This window comes from Hyla sarda, chromosome 8, assembly GCF_029499605.1.
Source record: "Hyla sarda isolate aHylSar1 chromosome 8, aHylSar1.hap1, whole genome shotgun sequence".
In the NCBI taxonomy this organism is placed as follows: domain Eukaryota; kingdom Metazoa; phylum Chordata; class Amphibia; order Anura; family Hylidae; genus Hyla; species Hyla sarda.
In genome coordinates this window covers 50,296,515-50,319,955 of record NC_079196.1, presented here as the reverse complement: position 1 = coordinate 50,319,955, position 23,441 = coordinate 50,296,515, and the positions used below count along the sequence as shown (strand labels likewise).

The 23,441-nt window shown below is 46.2% G+C and overlaps 1 protein-coding gene across 1 annotated transcript in view; it reads left to right on the top strand.

The window, feature by feature from the left end:
• The window catches only part of ABCB11 (ATP binding cassette subfamily B member 11), a 95,885-nt gene that overhangs the window by 56,171 nt on the left and 16,273 nt on the right, over nucleotides 1–23,441 (top strand). Inside the window, exons 22-24 of the mRNA XM_056534394.1 lie at nucleotides 3,747–3,903; nucleotides 12,459–12,656; nucleotides 15,907–16,113. Of these exons, the coding sequence (XP_056390369.1) occupies nucleotides 3,747–3,903; nucleotides 12,459–12,656; nucleotides 15,907–16,113 (562 nt within the window). The remainder of the gene's footprint in view (nucleotides 1–3,746; nucleotides 3,904–12,458; nucleotides 12,657–15,906; nucleotides 16,114–23,441) is intronic.

Genomic DNA, 23,441 nt, shown 5'->3' with positions numbered 1-23,441 from the left:
GATGTCAGCAGAGAGCTCTGTGTTCCAAAAAGAAGACCATTTCCTCTATAGTATTCAGCAGCTAATAAGTACTGGGAGGATTAAGATTTTTTAATAGAAGTCATTTACAAATCTGTTCAACTTTCTGGCACCAGTTGATTTAAAAAAAAAAAAAGTTTTCCACGGGAGTACCCCTTTAAACCATGTGATCAGTGGACAACCTTTTACCTCATAATTATAGATTGATATTTGTTTGCTCTAATATATCTAAAATGAAATATGAAGAAACTTTGCAATAAAAATTGTCCTACTGTTTTGTGTATAAAGCTCCTAATCCTTTATACAGTGGTCCCTCAACATATGATGGTAATCCGTTCCAAATGGACCATCGTTTGTTGAAACCATCGTATGTTGAGGGATCCATGCAATGTAAAATATAGGACAGTGGTCTACAACCTGCGGACCTCCAGATGTTGTAAAACTACAACACCCAGCATGCCCGGACAGCCAACGGCTGTCCGGGCATGCTGGGAGTTGTAGTTTTGCAACATCTGGAGGTCCGCAGGTTGAAGACCACTGGTATTGGAGGCTATACTCTCGTGTCCCCGCCGCTCCGGACCGTCACAGCTGCCCTGGATGTCGCCTTCCATCGCTGTCGTCGCGTCCCCAGGCTGTCCCCGCTGCGACAGGCCTCTTCTTCCCCGGCATCCTCGCTCTCCGTCGCCGCCATCACGTCGCTACAGACGTCGCTCCTATTGGATGACGGGACGGCGTGCGCAGCGACGTGATGACGACGATGGAGAGCGCCGATGATGCAGGGGATCCCTAGGAGGACGCGCCGGAGCCCCAAGGACAGGTAAGTGATCTTCAGAGGACCACACAGGGCATCGTAAACAGCTATCCGGTGGCAGCTGAAGCAGTCTGCGCTGCCGGATAGCCGTTTATGCGATGGCCCCGACATACAAAAGCATCGTATGTTGATGCTGCCTTCAACATGCGATGGCCTCTGAGAGGCCATCGTATGTGGAAATGATCGTATGTCGGGGCCATCGTAGGTCGGGGGGGGGGGGGGGGGGGGGTCACTGTAGTCTTTTGTGCTTCTATGGTTACTAACTACAAACAAACTGTTTAGTCTGATCCTGCAGTCATACTCCCCTCCATCTGTTAGGTCCCTTTCACACTACCGTTGAGTAGTCTTTTTCTCCCACTACTCCCTCTGAAAACAACGGCACCCGATGGACCCCATTGATTATAATGGGGTCAATCGGGACCCGCTGTTACCCATTGCGCCCCGTCAATATGACGACCGTCAAACTTAAAAAAAAAAGAGTTTGACGGCCGTTCTCGACGGGGCGCAACGGCAGTGTGAAAGAAGCCTTACCTACTTTTTAACAGCACATATAGTACAAGAAGTAGGGGACAGGTAGAAGGGTGTGTGATCCCAAGTTCAGAATACACAGGGTTTATTTTTAGTCTGCAGCAGTGAAGACATATTAACCTGCATAGGAACTGTAGACACAGAACGGTAGGAAATGTTCAATTGCCAGAAGGAGTTGCAACAGGAGCTACAGCAGTTGTTGCCTGGGACAGGGGATGGGTATAATTTCTTTTTTAAAACAACAACCTAGAAAATAATAGATAAATCAGGTATCTAATCACCTTTCACATGCAGTGCTCCCAATCTCAATAAATGCAATAGAATATGGGGGAGTGAATTAAAACGTAGCTTTTACTCATTATGCACTAAAATACACAAAATAACGTGAGTATAAGTGTAGAAACAATAATGTCGGTAATGAAATTACCTCTTATTCGACGCAATAAAGACAACTGTTAAAGTGATAGATTTCTCATTGCTCATAATCATATAGAAAGAGTCACTATCTGAAACAATGTGTCTCCATATATATCGATATATATGGAGACACATTGTTTCAGATAGTGACTCTTTCTATATGATTATGAGCAATGAGAAATCTATCACTTTAACAGTTGTCTTTATTGCGTCGAATGGAAGGTAATTTCCTTACCTACATTGTTTTTACACTTTTAATTCACTCCCCCATATTCTATTGCATTTAAAACAACAACCCCAGCAATATATGAACATCCCTTTAGGGCTTAATTCACATGGTAGATTTTTTTGCTAAATCCCGCAGACAAAGGCCGCATTCGGAGTTTTACCATCTCCATAGACATTAAAGGGGTATTCCAGGGAAAAACTTTTTTTTTTTATGTATCAACTGGCTCCAGAAAGTTAAACAAATTTGTAAATTACTTCTATTAAAAAATCTTAATCCTTTCAGTACTTATGAGCTTCTGGAGTTAAGGTTGTTCTTTTCTGTCTAAGTGCTCTCTGATGACACTTGTCTTGGGAACCACCCAGTTTAGAAGCAAATCCCCATAGCAAACTTCTTCTAAACTGGGCGGTTCCCGAGACACGTGTCATCAGAGAGCACTTAGACAGAAAAGAACAACCTTAACTTCAGAAGCTCATAAATACTGAAAGGATTAAGATTTTTTAATAGAAGTAATTTACAAATCTGTTTAACTTTCTGGACCCAGTTGATATATAAAAAAAAGTTTTTTCCTGGATAACCCCTTTAATGCATTTCTGAGCATATTCTGCAGAAAGAATTCTTTCTGTGGATGCCGGATTCTGATTTTCTGTGGCAGATGTTTCCACCACGGAAAATCTGCCGTGTGCACGGTGGAGCAGAATTCCATTGAAAATATTGGGACTCTGCTGCAACAGACTTTACAAGCAGAATTTTTCAACCAGATTTCACTTGGAAATTCCGCCATGTGAATGAGGCCTTAGGTGTTGGTCTTGGATCTTTTGTTCATAATGGCCTTTACTGTAAATGCAATTTTTTCGTTTTTATTATTATTAACATATCAGGCTATGCTTAAAAAATATCAGGGTATGCTTAAAAAATATCAGGGTATGCTTAGCCAAATAGGGGGCAACTGTTCTTAACAAATTAAAAGACTATTATGAACAGCAGATCCAAAGTCAACCAATAAGGCAACCCCTAATGTTTACACATGGTATTTTGTCATTTCGGTTGCTATTTTTTTTTTTAACCAAAACTGGCAGTGGAACCAACAAATAGAAAAAATATAATTGACAGATTTGCATCTCTTTTCTTTGTTCCAAGTTTTTGTAAAAAACTGTGATCAAAATGAGGATGAATGTCCTGTGTGTGAACATAGCCTTAAAGGGGTACTTCGGTGCTTAGACATCTTATCCCCTATCCAAAGGATAGGGGATAAGATGCCTGATCGCGGGGTCCTGCCGCTGGGGACCCCCGTTATCTTGCACGCAGCACCCCAGTTTAAATCAGTCCCCGGAGCATGTTCGCACCGGGTCTGATTACCAGCGACCACGGGGCCGTCGGCGTGTGACGTCACGCCTCCGACCCCGTGTGATGTCACGCTCCGCCTCTCAATGCAAGCCTATGGGAGGGGGCGTGACAGCTGTCACGCCCCCTCCCATAGGTTTGCATTGAGGGGTGGAGTATGACATCACACGCCGACGGCCCCATGGTCGCTGGTAATCAGACCCGGAGCGAACGTGCTCCGGGGACTGATTTAAACTAGGGTGCTGCGTGCAAGATAACGAATGTCCCCAGTGGCAGGACCCCCGCGATCAGGCATCTTATCCCCTATCCTTTGGAGAACCCCTTTAAAGGACTATTCTGGTGTTATAAAATGTTCTTAAACACATTCAATAGAAACTAGCTCAGCTCTATCTCCATTTTCAGAGTCGTATCCGCCATAGTCACAAGCGGCACTGCCCTGGGAAGGGCGTCATCCTTCACTCCGGATTACGCCAAAGCAAAAATTGCAGCTGGACAATTCTTTAAATTATTGGACCGAATCCCTAAGACCAGCATCTACAGCACAGATGGTGATAAATGGGTAAGGCTCCCATCATACCTCTCTTCATTCCTTTTCGTAAATGGAACCACTGCTCAATAAAATATTGGCGGCCGTACAAGAAACATAACTGAACAACAATTCTGATGAAAATGTATGTGCCTCTAAGCCCTTTCAATTTTACTCACAGATGTCACTAAACAGCTTTTCCATTCTAATGTCTCCACAAAGCACCGGAGTAGGAATTGTCCCGTCCATAAATGTGCACATTAGGGTTCCATATTCTCCAGTGAGAAAAAGCTGTGCAATTCAATTAGTCACAAAGGTATAAAAATGACTTGAAATGTTCAATGTCAATTAGCAAACCCATTCCACCCGGAGCCCTCAAGGGGCCTATCTACAGATGAAAACATTTTGTGAGGAGGTCACAATTGTTCCATAACTCCAATAATGCTGACATGTTTTCAGAGATTCTGTCTCCTGACATATTGTAATATACATGGTGTAACCCATTCTATTTAGACACAAGATTTTCTTTTAGCACAATGTTATTTCCTTTATTTATTTAAGGGAAGGAGGGACATGGCTACACCTTGTCAAGAGAAGGTGGCAGACAGATTCCTACAATAAGGGATGAGGTAGGCCTGGCCTGAGGCCCAGTGGTACTAAGTGTAGCCATGTAATGTAGTGTTTTTGACCCGTATGCGGTTCCTTGACCAGACCTAAAACCGGATACGGGTCAAAAATGTGCCGACTGGAGTCACCATTTGACTCTAGTCGGCTCATTAAAGTAAATGGATTTAAGCGCCGGTCTAGCTGGGGCACGGTAGCGCCCGGCTTTGCCCTCCCCCAGCTGGATCAGGACACCGTAGGCTGAAAACGAGGTGTTAATGCAGCCTTACACAGTCAGTTACAGGAACTCAAGTTTTTCACTTATGAACCTGGGAAACAAATCAAGACGAGAACTATCAGTAGCAGTTCTTCCCAGCAGGGAGGCACAAGGCTTAAAGGAGTATTCCAGGATTTTATTTTTTTATTTTTATTTGACTATGCTACAGGGGCTGTAAAGTTAGTGTAGTTCATAATATAGTGTTTGTACCTGTGTGTGACGGTTTTCTCACAATTCTTCTGTGATTTTCACCCCAATATTTATTTTTATCAGCATACAAAATGACAGTTGTCTCAGATTTTCCCCAGATTGTAATGTGGCCGAGACCTGACATCACTAGTCAGCTGATGACAGGTAGCCTGTCTGCTTCAATGGGTGGAGGGATCGCTTGGTGGGAGAGACATCAATCTGCAACTAATGCAACAGCTGTAGGCACCCTGTTTGAAAACCACAGGTCTTTTGAATGGATGCAGCTCATTTATGCTTCAATGGGTGGGGTGGCTGATGTGTGGGAGAGAGGAAAATGGAATTGTGGGATTGTGGGAAAAGTCAAACATCAAATACCAGTTCACAAAAAGCTAGCCACAGTGTTATGGTAATCTCACAACATAGCCATTTAGCCCCAAGATAAGCGCAGATCCTTCCTAATCATGTCCATTACTGCCTGCCAGGTACATACTAAAATCACCTTATGGTGGAAAACCCCTTTAAGCAGTTTCATACATGCCTAGTTTCAAACCCAACTTTTCATTTAACTTGGGCCACTCCGCTTCAGGCACACTCCTCTTGTCCACTCTCACTTATCCACTCTTATCCAACTCACTTAAAGGGGTACTCCCCCCCCCCTAGACATCTTATTCCCTATCCAAAGGATAGGGGATAAGATGTCTGATGGCAGGGGTCCCGCAGCTGGGACCCCTGTTATCTCTGTGCAGCACCTGGCGTTCATTTAGAACGCTGGGTGCTAGCAGTGAGACTCGTGAAGTCATGGACACGCTCCCTTGTGACATCACGCCACGCCCCCTCAACGCAAGTCTATGCACAGACTTGCATTGAGGGGGCGTGGCGCGACATCACAAGGGAGCATTCACATGACGCCACGAACCTCGCCGCCCGTTCCTTGTGTTCGGAACAAAATGTTCCAAACTTTGGGGCATCGGAGTACCCCTTTATGTCAAGTCATGGCAGCTCAGTCTCTTATACAAGGCTGTTGTCGCTGAGCAGGATGGTCCTTTCTAAGTTTACAAATATAAGCAAGAACAAGAGGTGCTACCACATCAATGCACCATCCTTGACCAAAAAACACTCTGGGCTCATCCTTTCCTAGATCCCTCACATGGCGGATGAATAATCAGCATAGGTGTGCCTGCTTGACAGGTACAGATTATGTACCCTATACCAGTGTTTCCCAACCAGTGTGCCTCCAGCTGTTGCAAAACTACAACTCCCAGCATGCCCAGACAGCCAACGGCTGTCCAGGCATGCTAGGAGTTGTAGTTTTGCAACAGCTGGGGCCACCCTGCTTGGGAAAAATTGGTCTATGTAGAGGACAGGAGCTTCTTCAGGGTCCTATACAGTACACAGTGTCCTAAAAAGTAATGGAGTCACCCTCACCTGGTGTCCAAAGGAGCAGCTAACCCTGGTACAGATAAAGTGTACAGAACATGTAATACCTCCCTGTACTGTAGGGGGCCCTACCAGACACCAGTCAGTGCATGCACTTCAGTAATACAGGGGTTTTACCAGTGAATGCCCATTCTGATTGTTCAGTTCTTCCAGCCATTGACAGGTATCACAGATCTGGACTGTCTGTACATTGTATGTTGAGTCTGGTTTCAACTTACAATGGTCCAGAAAAGACCATTGTATGTTGAAACTATTGTATGTTGAGACCATTGTAAGTTGAGGGATCACTGTATAAGGATATTTTTTTATATTCAAATAATGAGACACTGGATGACTGGTGGGTTGCAGGGCCCTTGCTCGCTGCTTAAGTCTAACCAATAAACAGTTACAATATACGGAAAAATGGAAATTGATACATGATTAGAAAAACAAAAAATGTAAAAACCTAATAAAACAATGATATTAAAAATAAGATGCTTAGACTGTGTTCAGATTAAATGCAGTACTTCCATAGACAACACGAGGGTGGAATTGGGAGAGATGTAGTTATAATACACTCCTGTATCACCCAAGTAGAGTCAATAATGTTAAAATGCACTAACAAGTAGTGTAATGGTCTGTTGCTATGGGCAACTACCTGTAAATAAAATACAGTCTTAGCAGATGATCCTGTAAGTCTCTAAGCGGAAGTATAATGGCACAATCCACTTATGGGTTATAGGTAGAGTGCCCCGGAATGTAATTATATCCTGCACTTAAGTGCAACAGGGTGCGGGGGTCCGAATCTTGTCCTGGCGGTGAAGCATGCAAGTAGTAGCCAGATTAGATCGTGCGCTGACAAATGGAATGTGTACACCATGTAGATGCCACAGCCTTGTAGATTTATGGTGGGGTTTTCAAGTTGGAAGGATCTGCAATGATGAGTCCGCAATGGAAAAGCATGTGAGTAGGTCTGAACACAGGGTTAATAGAAAGGGCTGGACGCATTTCAAGACCACTAGTCTCTTCTTCAGCAGCAATTACAATGTGTGGTGGTGGACTCCATGTCTGGTCCTCTATATACTTGTAACTCCGCCTACTATTGCATAATATGAAGCTACATTGAAATTTTAGTTGAAGTCTGAACAGGGATTAAGGAAGACCTGGTTCGGATCTATGTAAAAAATGTCATTGACACAAATGGTTGTGGGAAAATAATTTTGATTATTGGGTAATAGACAATGTATCAATACACCAAAAAAAAAAAGAGAGATTACAAAATGTGAAGGAGCTGACACTGTAATGAAATGAGATGACACTATAATAGAATAGGAATAAAATTACAATATGCATAAAAATGAACAACTGTAGATAAAATGGGTGCATGTGTGTGGGGGTAGATATATATATATATATATATATATATATATATATATTCGGCATATATGAAAAATAAAATCTAGATATGGGGATAAGTGTGGGAAAAAATATATGAATGAAGATTCAAATGAAAATAAAAACAAATACAGACAGACCTGTCTATAATGATTAGGCCAGCTGACAAGGGAGGAGGCATAGTTATCATGGACACCCTAAAATATAACAATGAATGAGAAAAACAACTAAGTGACCACAAAACTTACATAAAACTTTAAGCGACCCTATTAAAGAGTACAACACGGAACTAACTACATTATGTAACAAGGCATTGGGTCAAGGCATTTTATCAAAACAAGAGTACGAACTCATGACAGGCACACACAAAAGGACCACAATTTTTTTACACAATACCCAAGATTCACAAAGACCCCATCAATCCACCCGATAGACCAATAGTTTCAGGTATTTCACTGACTGCTAACCTCTCACAGTACATTGATCACTTTTTACAGCCATATGTCAAAATCCCACCATCATATTTGCAGGACACTACTTAAACTATTCAAATTATAGAATCTACTTATTGGGACCCCACCTGGCACTTAGGCGAATTAGACATGAGCTCTTTATACACTATCATTGATCACAAACAGGGTTTGCAGGCCATCTACAACACACTCATCAACCACGCTGATAATCATCCAGACCAGATAAAGTTCATTCTAGATAGTATCGAATTCATATTAGCCCACAACTACTTCCTGTTAGGCTCTGACTTTTTCCTCCAGACAAACGGTACAGCCTAGGGCACCAGGTTTGTACCCAGCTATGCTAATTTATTTATGGCAAACTGGGAGGACATTTTTATCCGTCCCAGGCGGGGTGGAAGCCTGTGTCCTGGCGCTGTTACATAGATGACATCTTTTTTGTATGTAGAGGAGCAAAACAGGAACTGGACTAATTCATCGCTATACTCAACACCAATGACTTCAATCTCAAATTCATCCCCCACACTAGCACCACATCACCCCATCTGTTAAATTCTTAGACCTACTCATCACCTCCACTGACACCAAATTGATTTGCAGCACTTATAACAAACCCGTGTCCAAAAACAGCTTCATATTACACACAAGTTGTCATTTGCCCTTATGGCTAACCAATGTACCCACAAGCCAGTTTCGACATCTAAAGAGAAATTACACTAAACCAAAACAATTTGAATTAGAAGCTATGTCCCTCATCAACCAATTTTTAGAAAAAAGGTACCCCATTAAAAATCTCCCAGCGTCCTTGGACAAGGTCTGCAAACTTGACAGAGCATCCTTTTTTAAACCCAAATTACCAAGTCTCAGTCCAGCGTCTAGCGAAATCATTTCCCAAACTCATCATTGCATTTAATGCACATTTCCGCAAAGCATAACCTATAATTAAGAAGAATTGGGCACTCTTATGTCAGGATAAAATCCTAGGAAGCCATTTACCACCTAAACCCCCATAGTCTAGGGGCCCCGAATCTGAGCCTCAAAGTATCCCCCACGGTCCGCCAAACTAACACCATTTCAACCACCAAGTCAACCATAATAGATCTTAAGGGTTTTTTCCGCTGCGGCCAATGCCCAAATTGTAAATTTATCCAGTTTCCCAAAAAAACATCTATTGTTAACTCCACAACCAACAGTTTCTCTCATACCATCATCAAATTTCTGACCTGCACCAGTAAGGGTGTCATTTACCTAATTGAATGCCCATGCAAAAAGCAGTATATAGGTAGGACAACAGGGGCCCTCAAGAGGAGAATACTGAAACACAGATACAACATTAAAAAACAAATAAACACATAATAAACAATATCACCAAGGAAACCCCAATGCATTGCAGTTCACAGCCCTCCTCTCAGTAAAACAAGACTGGTGAAGAGGAAATGATATCAGTAGGATGTCTTGATCAGAGTCTAGGAAGATCTTTGAATTTGAAATGCTGATGCCCAGGGGACCGAACAATTAAATGGAACTGTTCGACTTCTTGGACCCCACAACCTAATCATGGGGTGGTGGGTCGGGCTCGATGGCCCCTCGGAGTCTGGCTGCATATAAGAACTCAGACGGACCCTTGGGCCAGACCCCCTCTCCATCTACCTTCGAATCCAAACATAGTTCATCAGTCCGCAGGCCCTAAATTCTGCTTGGGTTTTGTATTTTATTGTATCTAAATTGTATATTATTGCACATGTGTATATCTTTGTTTTTATTCTATTTTTATTTTCATTTTTCATTGTTTATTTTTTATTTCATTTTTATTTCTATTTTATTTAACTTTTTTTATTGTAGTAAATTTTTTTTATTTTTATCTCTATTTCTATTTTTATTTTCATTCATACATTTTTTCCCATACCCCCCCCAAATCTAGACTTAATTTTCCACATATATATATATAAATATATATATATATATATATATATATATATATATAAATCCCCACACAAACATGCACCCATTTTATCTACATTTGTTCATTTTTATGCATATTGTAGTTTTATTCCTATTCTATTATAGTGTCATCCCATTTCATTAAAGTGTCAGCTCCTTCAAATTTTGTTCTCTTTTTTTTTTGTGTATTGATACAGTGTCTATTACCCAATAATCAAAATGTAGCGATTTTCCCACAACCATTTGTGTCAGTTACATTTTTTTTGCATAGATCCGAATCAGGTCTTCCTTAATCCCAGTTCAGACTTCAACCACAATTTCAATGTAGCTTTATATTGTGCAATAGTATGTGGAGTTACAAGTATATAGAGGACCAGACTTGGAGTTCACCACCACACATTTTATTTGCTGCTGAAGAAGAGACTAGTGGTCTTGAAATGTGTCCAGCCCTTTCTATTAACCCTGTATTCAGACCTACTCCCTCAGATCTGCATCACATGCTTTTCCATTGCGGACTCATCATTGCAGATCCTTCCGACTTGAAAACCGTGTCTTAAATCTACAAGGCTGTGGCATCCACATGGTCGAATGATTCCATTTACCAGCGCCCAATCTAATCTGGCTACTCCCAACACCAGCACACCATGACCCAGTACTCACCCCACACCCAGCCAAACCAGAGCCAGGTGAGCAGTGTATAACACTGTACCCAGCCTTATAAAAGACACCAGGACAGAGGACCCCACATCTCCGGGTGAGTGGTGCGGTGCACCAAACCTTTAATATAAGGATTGCATTTAAAATTTAAACAAGATCCGGACCCAATTATAAGCTGTATTTTCTCTGTACACTAGTGCGCAGCCTATAGGATTCTCCCCAGCAAACTACCTTGTATCTGCTTTCCTCTCTAGTGTGTGTGAACTTTCTCTGATGAGGGAACAGAACCTGTAGAACCTGAATTCAGTCAGAACTTTGCTAAAAGTTTAGTTCCGATCGAACTTGAACTCTGGGCTGTTTGTGGTTTCAACCACACACTAACTATGTTCCTTTTAATAATCTCCTGATTTTTGTTGCAATGGGTCATCTAATAAAAACACTAAAAAAACATTCCATATTTTTTGTTTTGTTTATGTAGTGCAGCATAGGCTATTATTTTAGAATAATGTAGAGGTTTTTTGTGTATGCCTTGTGCTTACCTCTTTTAGCTGATGTGGCAGGCATGGGGTAGGCTCCATGTTGGATGCACACAGAATCTCTTAAATGACTTAAAAATGCTGCCTACATTTTCCATGAATCCTTGGCTTTTGTTGGGGCGTTTGATCACTGCACCTGGTCATCTCATCAGGCTGCTAGTGCTGAAGATCACCCAGATGAACTCATTAGACTCATAAGGGGGTTGGTGTCAGTGCACACTGTGCACTTTTCATGCGTTTTTACTCAAAGTGCATATTTTGGGAAATATAGCCGAGAGGAGATAGTGAATTTACAAATAATCACAGTTAAGGTGTTTTATGAAGATTTGATGTCTTTAGGCTTTGTTGCATTTTAACACATTTTTACTGCATGTAGCATTGATTTTCCACAATCAAGGTAAAAATTATCATATTTTTTCCATATTTTGCACAATTTTGCAATATTTCTCCATTCTTGCCATGATTTGGGGAAAATCACAGCAAAAACTGAAAAAAAAGGCAGCAAGAAACACAATGTTTGAACACAGCCTCAGGGGAGGTGTATAACTACTATATATCCTGATCTGATAGAGATAGCAGCAATACACAGATCTGGGTGGGGAGGAGTCTGGAAGCTAGTAGGTGGGGATCTGGTAGGTCATGATGTCATGCTGTAGTCCACAGGAAGTCAGAATCTGACATGTTGTAACCATTAGGCACTGGAGGATTTGGAGAGTCAGAATTGTGATCACATGACCCAATTAGACACATAGATGCAGCTGTGCTAGAATAAGACAAATGGCGCTGTAGGACTATTGATGGTGAATGTGCATGATATAGGCAAAAAAGTGCCTGGAGTGCTTCTTTAACATTACAGTATTGACAAATGAAACTACATATAGTAAATACTAAAACTTCATGCAATGGATGAGGCTGTCACATTATGGAGGAAGCAGTCCTTTATTTGGGATTCCCAAATCATAAAAATCCGGAAATGAAGATTTTGGTGGCTGAAGATAACATCTACATGTACAGAACAGGATAAAGTACATGTGTATTTGAATATAGTAGATTATACATGACTTGGTTTATTTACATACTGTGTACATTTCTTTAAAACAGAACAATTTCAAGGGAGACGTTGAATTCGTAAGTTGCAAATTTACCTACCCCAGCCGTCCGGTGACAATGGTGTTACAAGGTCTTTCGGTTAAAGTCAAATCTGGCCAGACGCTTGCATTTGTGGGCAGCAGTGGTTGTGGAAAAAGTACAAGTGTCCAGTTACTGGAGAGATTCTATGATCCAGATGAAGGAAAAGTGGTAAGTACATTGTCTTGTATATTACAGCTTTACAGAGGATGTTTTACTTTAGCGGTCTCCACATCGCCACTGGCTGTCATGCTGAAAGTTGTAGTTTGGAGACGACTGTAATATTTGGATATGAGAATGAGATCAGTGGTCAAAATAGTGTCGCAAAAGGAATACGGACGTTCTCATGTCCAAAGCATCGGGGATAAGATGTCTGATTGTGGGGGCTTTGGCCGCTGGGACCCTCCATGATCCCGGCCTGGCATGGCACGTACTGAACACAGAAGCTTGCGGTTTCCGCGTTCGTGACGTCACGCCACACTCCCTCCATTCATGTCTATAGGAGGGGGTGTGACAGCTAGTACACAGCCTCCAAAAGACATGAATGGAGGTGGGTTGCCAGTCATGTGGCACGGATCGGAGTTGGCTCTGTGCACCGGGTGACTGGGGTGCTGCAGCAGAGATTACAGCAGGACCCACACGATTAGACATCTTATTCTCTATCCAAAGGCTAGGGGATAGCATGCTTAGGGGCGGAATACCCCTTTAAGAACACAGCCCATTTTTATTTTTACATTTTCATTTACACTGTTTTTATATTTTTGTTGAAAAAATGCTGTCCCTGCAGCTATTCCATGTGTGTCTGTGAGGAGACCAAAAACAGGAAGTGAGGGCAGAGCAAGCAGGGCCCTGTGCGGAATCCTGGCTTGTCAGTCATCCTGAGGTGTGAGCCTGAATAGTGTGACAGAGCCTCATTGTACAGAGGCCAGCTTGTCCTCAGTGTACAGAGCCCTGCTTGTGCTCAATACACAGAGAGATGCTTGTCCTCAGTGTACAGAGCCCTGCTTGTCCTCATTGTAAAGAGCCCTGCTTGTCCTAAGAGCACAGAGCCCTGCTTTTCCTCAGTGCGCAGAGCCCTGCTTGTCCTCAGGGCACAGAGCCCTGCGTGTCCTCAGTGTACAGAGCCCTGCTTGTCCTCAGTGCACAGAGCCCTGCTTGTCCTCAGTGCACAGAGCCCTACTTGTCCCCAGTGCACAGAGCCCTACTTGTCCCAAGTGCACAGAGCCCTGCTTCTCCCCAGTGCGCAGAGCCCTGCTTGTCCTCAGTGCACAGAGCCCTGCTTGTCCCCAGTGAACAGAGCCCTGCTTGTCCCCAGTGCACAGAGCCCTGCTCGTCCCCAGTGTACAGAGCCCTGCTTGTCCTCAATATACAGAGCCCTGCTTGTCCTCAGTATACAGAGCCCCTCTTGTCCTCAGTGTACAGAGCCCCTCTTGTCCTCAGTGTACAGAGCCCTGCTTGTCCTCAGTGTACAGAGCCGCGCTTGTCCTCAGTGTACAGGGCCCCGCTTGTCCTCAGTGTACGGGGCCCCGCTTGTCTTCAGTGTACAGAGCCCCGCTTGTCCTTAGTGTACAGAGCCCCGCTTGTCCTCAGTGTACAGAGCCCCGCTTGTCCTCAGTGTACAGAGCCCCGCCTGTCCTCAGTGTACAGAGCCCCGCTTGTCCTCAGTTTACAGAGCCCCGCTTGTCCTCAGTGTACAGAGCCCCGCTTGTCCTCAGTGTACAGAGCGCCGCTTGTCCTCAGTGTACAGAGCCCCTCTTGTCCTCAGTGTACAGAGCCCCTCTTGTCCTCAGTGTACAGAGCCCCGCTTGTCCTTAATGTACAGAGCCCCGCTTGTCCTCAATGTACAGAGCCCTGCTTGTCCTCAATGTACAGAGCCCTGCTTGTCCTCAGTGTACAGAGCCCTGCTTGTCCTCAGTGTACAGAGCCCTGCTTGTCCTCAGTGTGCAGAGCCCTGCTGATCCTCAGTGTACATAACCCTGCTTGCCCTCAGTGTACAGAGCCCTGCTGATCCTCAGTGTACATAGCCCTGCTTGTCCTCAGTGTACATAGCCCTGCTGATCCTCAGTGTACAGAGCCCTGCTGATCCTCAGTGTACAGAGCCCTGCTTGTCCTCAGTGTACATATCCCTGCTGATCCTCAGTGTACATAGCCCTGCTTGTCCTCAGTGTACAGAGCCCTGCTGATCCTCAGTGTACATAGCCCTGCTTGTCCTCAGTGTACATAGCCCTGCTGATCCTCAGTGTACAGAGCCCTGCTTGTCCTCAGTGTCGAGAGCCCTGCTTGTCCTAAGTGTACAGAAATCTGCTTGTCCTCAGTGTACAGAACCCTGCTGGTCTTCAGTGTACAGAGCCCTGCTTGTCCTCAGTGTACAGAGCCCTGCTTGTCCTCAGTGTACAGAGCCCTGCTTGTCCTCAGTGTACAGAGCCCTGCTTGTCCTCAGTGTACAGAGCCCTGCTTGTCCACCCACATTTCCTGTATTTGGTCTCTTCGCAGAGACACTCAGATAATAGCTGTGGGGACAAAAAAAAGACACATTTTTTAACCAATCAATCAACATATCTGGATGGGGGCATGGCTGTGCTGCAGTGGGTGAGTGGTAGCAGGATTGAATGTATTTACTGAAGTATTACTATTCACTTACCCACTGCAGCATAGCCACACCCCCTGGAGGGCATGTGACTTATGACATATTTGGGGAGATTTATCAAAACCTGTCCAGAGGAAAAGTTGCTGAGTTGCCCATATCAACCAATCAGATTGCTTCTTTCATTTTTAAAGAGGCCTATGAAAAATGAAAGAAGCGATCTGCCACATGGAATGCTGGAAAAGGTCAGAGACAACAGTAAAATAAATAGACTTGCACTACAGCACTTCCAGGTGTAGGTCCTGTGCATGAAAACAGGACAAAGCGGTGCACGGAGGTGATAGAATTGTATTACATAGAATTACATAGGCTCATAGGCTAAAGAAAAAAATGTCCTGGAATATGCCTTTAATTATTCTTCAGTAGAATTAGGTAGATTGGTACATTTACTAGGAAGGGAATATGGATAATCTTCCTAACCATCAAGGGTGTATGTGCCATTCCGCTGCTATGGGGACCTTTAGAAAGAAAGAAACCATTCCCGTATAGTTCTATTCCTATTTTAGGGTAAAATGAGAATTAATGGAAAAGGGAAAAATATGCTTGAAACATAAAAACATTAAATAAGTCTTATTTATATCCTTGATGTACATGTCCCAGTGTTTCCCAACCATGGTGCCTCCAGCTGTGGCAAAACAACAACTCCCAGCATGCCCCGATAGCCAAAGGCTGTCCGGGCATGCTAAGAGTTGTAGTTTTGCAACAGCTGGAGGCACGCAGGTTGAGAAATGCTGTTCTATGGCACTGCTAACCACTTATGCGTTACTCTTCATACAGCTTGTGGATGGACGTGCATCTACCAACATAAACATATCATTTTTGAGAAGCAAGATTGGCATAGTGTCCCAGGAGCCTGTGCTATTTGAAGGAAGCATTGCAGACAATATCAAGTATGGCGATAATGCTCGAGACGTCTCCTCGGAGGAAGTGATTGAGGCTGCAAAGAAGGCGCAGTTGCATGAGTTTGTCATGTCTCTGCCAGATGTAAGTTAGTGCAATTCTCTTTTCATACTTCTTTCATGTATTCTACTCTATATGTCAAGAAGGAGGAGGACAAGGCTGACTACCGTAACACTGGAAACCAGGGGCGTTGCTAGGCCTTCAAAAGATCCGGGGCACGGGCCATGGGCATGGCAGAGGGCGGAGCCAAAAAAGGAGGATCAATGGAACGGGGCCGCTCAGTGGGTGGGGCCACTCTGGAGTATAATACAGGATATAACTCAGGATCAGTACAGGATAAGTAATGTAATGTATGTACACAGTGACCCCACCAGCAGAATAGTGAGTACAACTCTGGAGTATAATACAGGATATAACTCAGGATCAGTACAGGATAAGTAATGTAATGTATGTGCACAGTGACCTCACCAGCAGAATAGTGAGTACAACTCTGGAGTATAATACAGGATATAACTCAGGATCAGTACAGGATAAGTAATGTAATGTATGTACACAGTGACCTCACCAGCAGAATACTGAGTACAGCTCTGGAGTGGGAGCCAATCAGTTGTGGGTGTGGTTCTGCTTCAGTTCAGCTGTGTGGTGGTGTCTGCTGTGCCTCCTGAGCTCCAGGGAATTACCACCTGTTCCACCTGGGACCTGCTTTCTCCTCCCCAGGGAGGGAGTGGGTTTCCAGGGATGAGTGAGGGAGGCGAGGCCCAGGCTTCTGCCTCCCGGAGTAGGCCACAGGGAAGCAGGAGAGGCCAGCAAGCGGCCTGTACATCAGAAGATCTGGGGGTTAGGCGATCCACCCGGAGTCGCAGCAATGTCACTCCAACACCCCCCACAGAGGCAAGAGGCCGAAAGGTTTCTGGAAACGAGGATCCCAATTTGGGAAAGCTGGGTGCTGACAGCAGAAAGCCAAGGTCATCTGGAGGAAGGCAGAGTACTCACGGAGGTGAAGCCGACCTCAGTGAGGAAGGCTGGGGAATGCTGAGGACCCGGGAGTCTATTTCCACCTATACTACCCGGGTCGTAAGTCACCTCCGTGAGTATGAAGACGCCAGCAAAGCTGTGAGGAGGCTTCAGGAGGAACTTCGCCATGTCCGTTCTAGGCTGGAGGTTACCCCAAAGAAGAAGAAGCCTGAAGTCCAGGCACAGATAAAAGGTCTGATGGCTGAAATAAATGCTTTGGAGGAAAGAAAGGAGGAATTGCTGGAGATGAGTGGACCATTTAAAGAAAAGCTGAAAAATCAAGAGCGTTTCAGAGAAATGGATGAAAAGAAACAGAGAAGGTTGATGGGGCTGCAACCTGAGAGCCAGGTGGATGATGAGGAGGAGATAGAGGGAGAACAGCCGCCAGATCCACCTGGTGGCCTGTCGCAACAGCAGCAGGCCCCGTACAGTGGGCCCCCTGCACAGCAGCCAGCAGTATCACCTGCCGACTCAGGGGAGGACAGTGACAACAGCTACCAGGGAGGGGCGCTAATGGCCCAGATACGTATGCTGGAATCCCCAGTGTGTTCTCAGAATCTGGTGTTCGGAGATGAGCTGCCAGATGAGGCACCTGGGGGTAAGAAAAAGAAGACCAAGCCAAAGCAGCAAGAAGTGGTGAGTTACATCTACACCCCCCTCCCTGTAAACCCTGAGTCGGCCGCTGGGTCAGCTCATTGTGCAAGCCCCGTTACCCAGCCCAGCCCGTGTTCTGTGGTGGACTCGGTGCAAAGGAGCGGGGAGAGTACAGGTACTAAAAGGGCGCAAAACTCCATGCCTGTTTGCAGTAGCAGGGATGGAGTAGAGAAGGCACTGGCCGCAAGGCCGGACAGTGAGGGCAGCCCAGCAGTGGGCATAGAGGCAGACTCCGGGGCTGTAGTTTGCTCCCCTGTGGGAGGGGGGGGTGACTCAGTGCCTGAGGTAGTCGCGGTGACTACAGATGTAGCAGACGCTCCCAAAAGAAAAGAACAAATCTTATTTTGTATTGGCGCCGCTGATCCCATTGATCAGCGGCACCATGATAAGACTGGAGAAATTGCTGATGAGGCGGAGGGCACTAACAAGAACAGGACTGGGGCCTCCTCTAGACTGGGTAAGCATGCTGCCAGCGGAGATTGTCCCAGCTCTAGTGCCCCGTGATGCCGAGGCAAAACGGACTGAAAATGTATCAACATCACCATCATCATTTGCCGCTTTACCTGTTGCTGGTCCAGCCAGTGTGAGTGATGGGGTAAATGGGGTTGGGGGATGTATGACTGGGGAGAGGATGGAGATTGATGTTACTGGGGAAAGTGTTTTTGGGGGAGGTGGTGACCATGTTATTGGAGTTGGTGCTAATGTTGTCATTGGGGGTGGTGGGGATGTTGTCATCGGCAGTGGTGTAGGTGCAGGGTCTGGTCCGGTTGCCCCCCCAGTGGTGACAGACCATAGGAGTTATGCCAATGTCACTGCTGGGGGAAGTAGAATACTTTCCTCGTCTCCTGACTCTAGGGACGGTTTATTGCAGCGACGTCTCCTGGAAGCTCTGAAAAAGGGGGAAAGGTCGATTAATGTAGAGGGTAGAGCAGTTGATCTGTCCTTCTGGATAGAGAGACACGGTCTCTCTGCCTTCCGAGAGGAAAGAGGGGGCGATACTGTGTGGTCCCTCCCAACAGCCGGGGCAGGTAGTAACCGTAGGAATGTAGTCCGTCTTCGGTGGCAGGGCGAAGATATGTGTCCTTCAAGGACGAAAGTGGTTGAACTCTTGCTAAAGATGGGCTTCAAGGCAGTTGATATCTTAGCCTTGATACATCCCTACGGTACTCCTGAATTCGATATCAGTTTTGTTCGGCCAGAGGGGCTTGATGTTTTCTGGTCGAATTATGAATTGGTAAAGAATGAGACCGGCTGGCGAGACTTTGCCATACAGGCATTGTCTCGCCAAAACGAAATCAAGAGAGTGACCGTTTTGACCCGTAACGAATCACTCTCTTGTTTTGACATCATCACCTGATTAGGACGGTATGGCGAGGTAATGGGGGTCCCGCAGAAGAACAGGGACGAGTTTGGCATCTGGTCAGGAGCCTGGACGTTTTTGGTAAAACTTAAACGTTCAGGAAATACAGTTACCCATATTCCATCCTCTGCCTTTCTCGGTAGGGATCGTATCCAGATTTTCTACCGGGGTCAGCCGAAGCTCTGTCACAGATGTGGTGACCCCACACACTTCAGTGCAAACTGTACGGTGCAGAAATGTGCCTTGTGTGGGGGTGTAGGCCATCTTGCCGCATCTTGTGCAGAGATTAGGTGTCACCTGTGTGGCGACTTAGGTCACCCATTCAGTCGCTGTCCTCGTTCTTTCGCTAATGCAGTCTTGTCCCCAGCGGGTGAAGATCACGAGCCGGAATCTGCTGGGGAGGGGACTAGCAGGGGTGGAGGAACTGAGGGGTCAGTGAGGAACAGCAAGAAAAAGACACCAGCCCAACTAAGACGTCTTGATAAACGCCAAAGGGATAGGGTGATGGGGAAAGCCCGGGTTACCGGAACAACCTCTCATTCTGTCCCAGAGGCCAACCTTGCTGCTGAGACCCTGAGGGATGGCGAGCTGAATGAGGAGGTCAGGAGGATCCAGAATGAGGAAGGTGCCATCTCCTCAGATAGCGTGGAGGAGGATGATGGGGGATGGCAGAAGGAGACACGAAAGCGGGGTACAAGTAGAAAAAAAAAGGGAGATTTAAGATCTTCTCCCACCCTGGTCCAGGTGCCACAGGAAGGCAAAACTGACTCCCCTCTGGTTGGCCTTTCCAATCGTTTCCGACCCCTCAGGGACGTCTCCTCCTCTTCTTCGGAGGGGGAGGATGAGGGGGAGGTGGCAGAGGGGCTTCCAGGGGGCGCCGAGTCCTCTTCCTCTGGGGAGGTTATGTCCTCAGGGGAAGGGACTGGCCTGGAATCCGGAGACGAGGAAAGTAAAACGACATCTGGTGAGATGGACACTTCTATTTCTCTAAAGAGGGTGAAGAGTTCTTCTGATGTGGAGGGTGAGAAGGGGAGTGGGAAAAAGAAAGCTGTTTAACTCAATCACCCTTGATGGCGGCACCCTCTCCGTTGACGCTGGCGTCCATTAATGTCGCCAGCATTAAGTCAGATACGGCTCGATTTGCTGCCTATGATTTTTTTACCCATATTAATGCTGATATTTTATTTTTGCAGGAGACCAGGCTAACAGATATGTCATCTATCTACAAGGCTAAAAGAGAGTGGAGGAATGGGCCCTCCTACTGGTCTCTTGGGGCCGAGCCGTATAGCGGAGTGGCGGTCCTTTTTACCGCAGCGGTAGAATGCCGACGGGTTATCGAGTTAGAAATGGGGAGGTGCCTGATCTTAGATGTCCTCATGAGGGGACAAGAACTTCGCCTTATTAACATCTATGGCCCACAGTCTAAGTGGGACCGGAAGTGCCTCTTTATGAGGATCAAGCCCTATCTTTTTACAAGTCGGCAGGTGGTCTTTGGAGGGGACTTTAATGCTGTCACGAGGCACCAAGACAGGGGAGGTGCCAGAGACAAGCTGACTTATGATAGCGTCGCCCTTAATAGCATAGCGAGTGAGGCTCGCCTGGTGGATGTCCACATCCGGCACACCCCAGGCCACGCGGGATTCACCTATCATAGGGGTAGTTGTAGGTCTAGGATAGACAGGTTTTATTTAAAGGAGGAAGCCGTCTCTTCAGCAGTGTCTGTTGTTGAGGTGGAGTTCTCCGATCACTGTTTAATTTTGTTTTCTCTGAATGTCACAGAGACCCCCCGGATGGGCAGAGGCTATTGGAAGCTGAATTCGTCTCTCTTGGAAGAAGCGGAGATAAGACAGTCCTTTGAGGATTTTCTTCAGAGCCAGGTACCATTGCTGGGCCTTTGTAGCAGTAAGTCAGAGTGGTGGGAGATCTTCAAGGAAAGGGTTGCGAGATTCTTCCGCCAGCTCTCGGGCCTCAGAAGCCTAAACAGGTACCGCTTGTACCAGGGCCTGAGGAAGAAACTTGAGAACCTTGTCTCGACTGGAGGTAGTCGTGATGATATCTCCAGAGTGAAGTCCTTGCTGATGAAGTGCCAGTACGATAGGCACGCATCTTTGGTTTTTGAGAGGGATTACGGGAAGTACCGCTCGCCCGACCCTTACAGAAACTGCAAGATGTCAGTGAATAGTAAAGTAGTCTCAGGACTGATTGATAGTACGGGATCCTTGAAAAGGTCCAGATCAGGGATCCTGGAGGTCGTCAGATCCTTCTACTCGCACCTCTTGGGAAGGAAGGATCTAGATCAAGATAAGGTATCAGCTTTCTTGGCTGAAACCGTCCCTGAACCAGGAGTAGACCCCTCTCTTGATGTTTGACAGAGATGATCCGGGAAGAGGAAGTCAGGATGGCTATTGATGGGCTTGCCCTCAAGAAGTCACCCGGTCCGGATGGCTTAACATCTCAGTTCTATAAGACCTTTAAGGGCACTTTGGTTCCCCTCTTGACCGTGGTTTTTAATGAGTATCTATCCTCGGGCACTCTGCCAAAGTCAATGAGGAGGTTAGCGCTAATCATCCTGTCAAAGGGTAAAGACCCGTCCCACATTGAGAATTGGCGTCCCATAGCACTTCTCAATGTGGACAGAAAGATTCTGGCAAAAGTGCTGTTTAACCGGCTGGTGGAGTTTGCACCCCGGCTCCTTTCGGGGGCTCAGCATTGCTCTGTTCCGGGCCGCAGTACATTCAGTGCTGTGCTCAGTGGCCGAGAGGCTGTGGAGCAGGGTAGGGCTGGCCACTGGAAGGGGTACTTGCTTTCCTTGGATCAGGCAAAAGCATTTGACCGGGTTAACCATGAGTACCTCTGGTCTGTCCTTCTGAGATGTGGCCTGCCAGGGGGGTTTGTTGATTGGCTTAAGACCTTGTATGTAGGGGTAGAGAGTTTCCCGCTTGTGAATGGTTGGATTGGCCGCTCTTTTGAGGTTGGGTCTGGTGTCCGTCAGGGTTGTCCTTTGAGCCCTTTGCTGTACGTGTTTGCAATCGATCCTTTCCTTAGAGGGATTGATTGTGGACCGTTGGCGGGGGTGAGAATGGACCTGGCGGTGCCGGATTCGGCTCTGAGGGCGGTAGCGTACGCTGATGATGTCACCGTGTTTGTCTCCTCACAAGAGGAGGGCAGATGGGTGATGTCAGAGGTGGACCGCTACTCGGAGGCATCCGGGTCCAAGATCAATCAGGATAAGTGTGAGAGTCTCTGGCTGGGAGGGGGAGATCCTGATTTTGATCTCCCGGACGCCCTTCCAGAGCCCCAGGAATCGGAAAAAGTCCTCGGCATCGAATTTGGTCAAGGGGATTACCCCAAACAAAACTGGGACAGCAGGCTTAAGATCGCCGCTCAGAAGGTAGATCAGTGGAAGGGTTGGTCTTTGACCCTCCGGGAAAGGGTTAACCTGATGAAAACTTTCCTGCTCCCTTTGCTGATATATCTGGGCAGTGTATGCATGTTGCCAGAACCTCTTTGGACCCGGGTCTACAGTGTGTTCTTCCAAATGTTATGGGGGAATAGACTGAACCTAGTGAAGAGGGAGGTTACTTACCGTACGAGGAGACTAGGGGGGTTGTGTATGGTCAACCCTGTGGTGTTCCTAGTGAATACCTTTCTTAAGACCAATATAGCAAACCTCTGGTCAGAGAGGGCTCCTCCGTGGGTATCCTCCTGTAGGGGATGATTTCTGCCTTTCTTCCAGGAATGGGAGACAGGAGGGCAAGTGAAGGATCTTCGCACACCACACGGGCATCTCCCGGCTTATGCTGCCCCGGTTCTGAAGGTTATTCGTCGGTGGGGTCTGGGGATGTGGGAGATTAGGACTCTGTCGAGGAAATTCCTTGACAAGAGGGTCCTGTCTTCTCATTTCCAGAGGCCATTGGCACTCAAGGACTGCCCAAGTCGGGATCTGGAGGTGGGTTTAGAGCTTTTGAATTCTATCAGGATCCCCTTGAAGTTTTGGGACTTGACTTGGCGCTGCTTCCATGGGAAACTGTGTCTCTGATGACCGGGGATGTCCCCGCGAAGAGTGTGGAGGCATGCTGGAAAGCATGGAGCATTTTCTGCTTCATTGTCCCTTTAACACAGAGGTTTACACCAGGGTGGGCGCTTCCATTGGTTGGCCTCGGCTGGCCAGTCTCTCCTATGCGGAATGGGCCTATGGGGCATTCAGAAACCTTGGAGGCTGGGACCAGTGCACTTTATTCCTAGTCAGCTCAGTGGTCAGGTACTACACGTGGAACGCACGGTGTTTAGTGTCGACGCAGCGTAAAATCCTCCCTGTGGATGTGGTGGTTAGGAACATTCTCAGTGACCTGGTGAAGGTGCGTTCTCTGGAGTACGAGAGGCT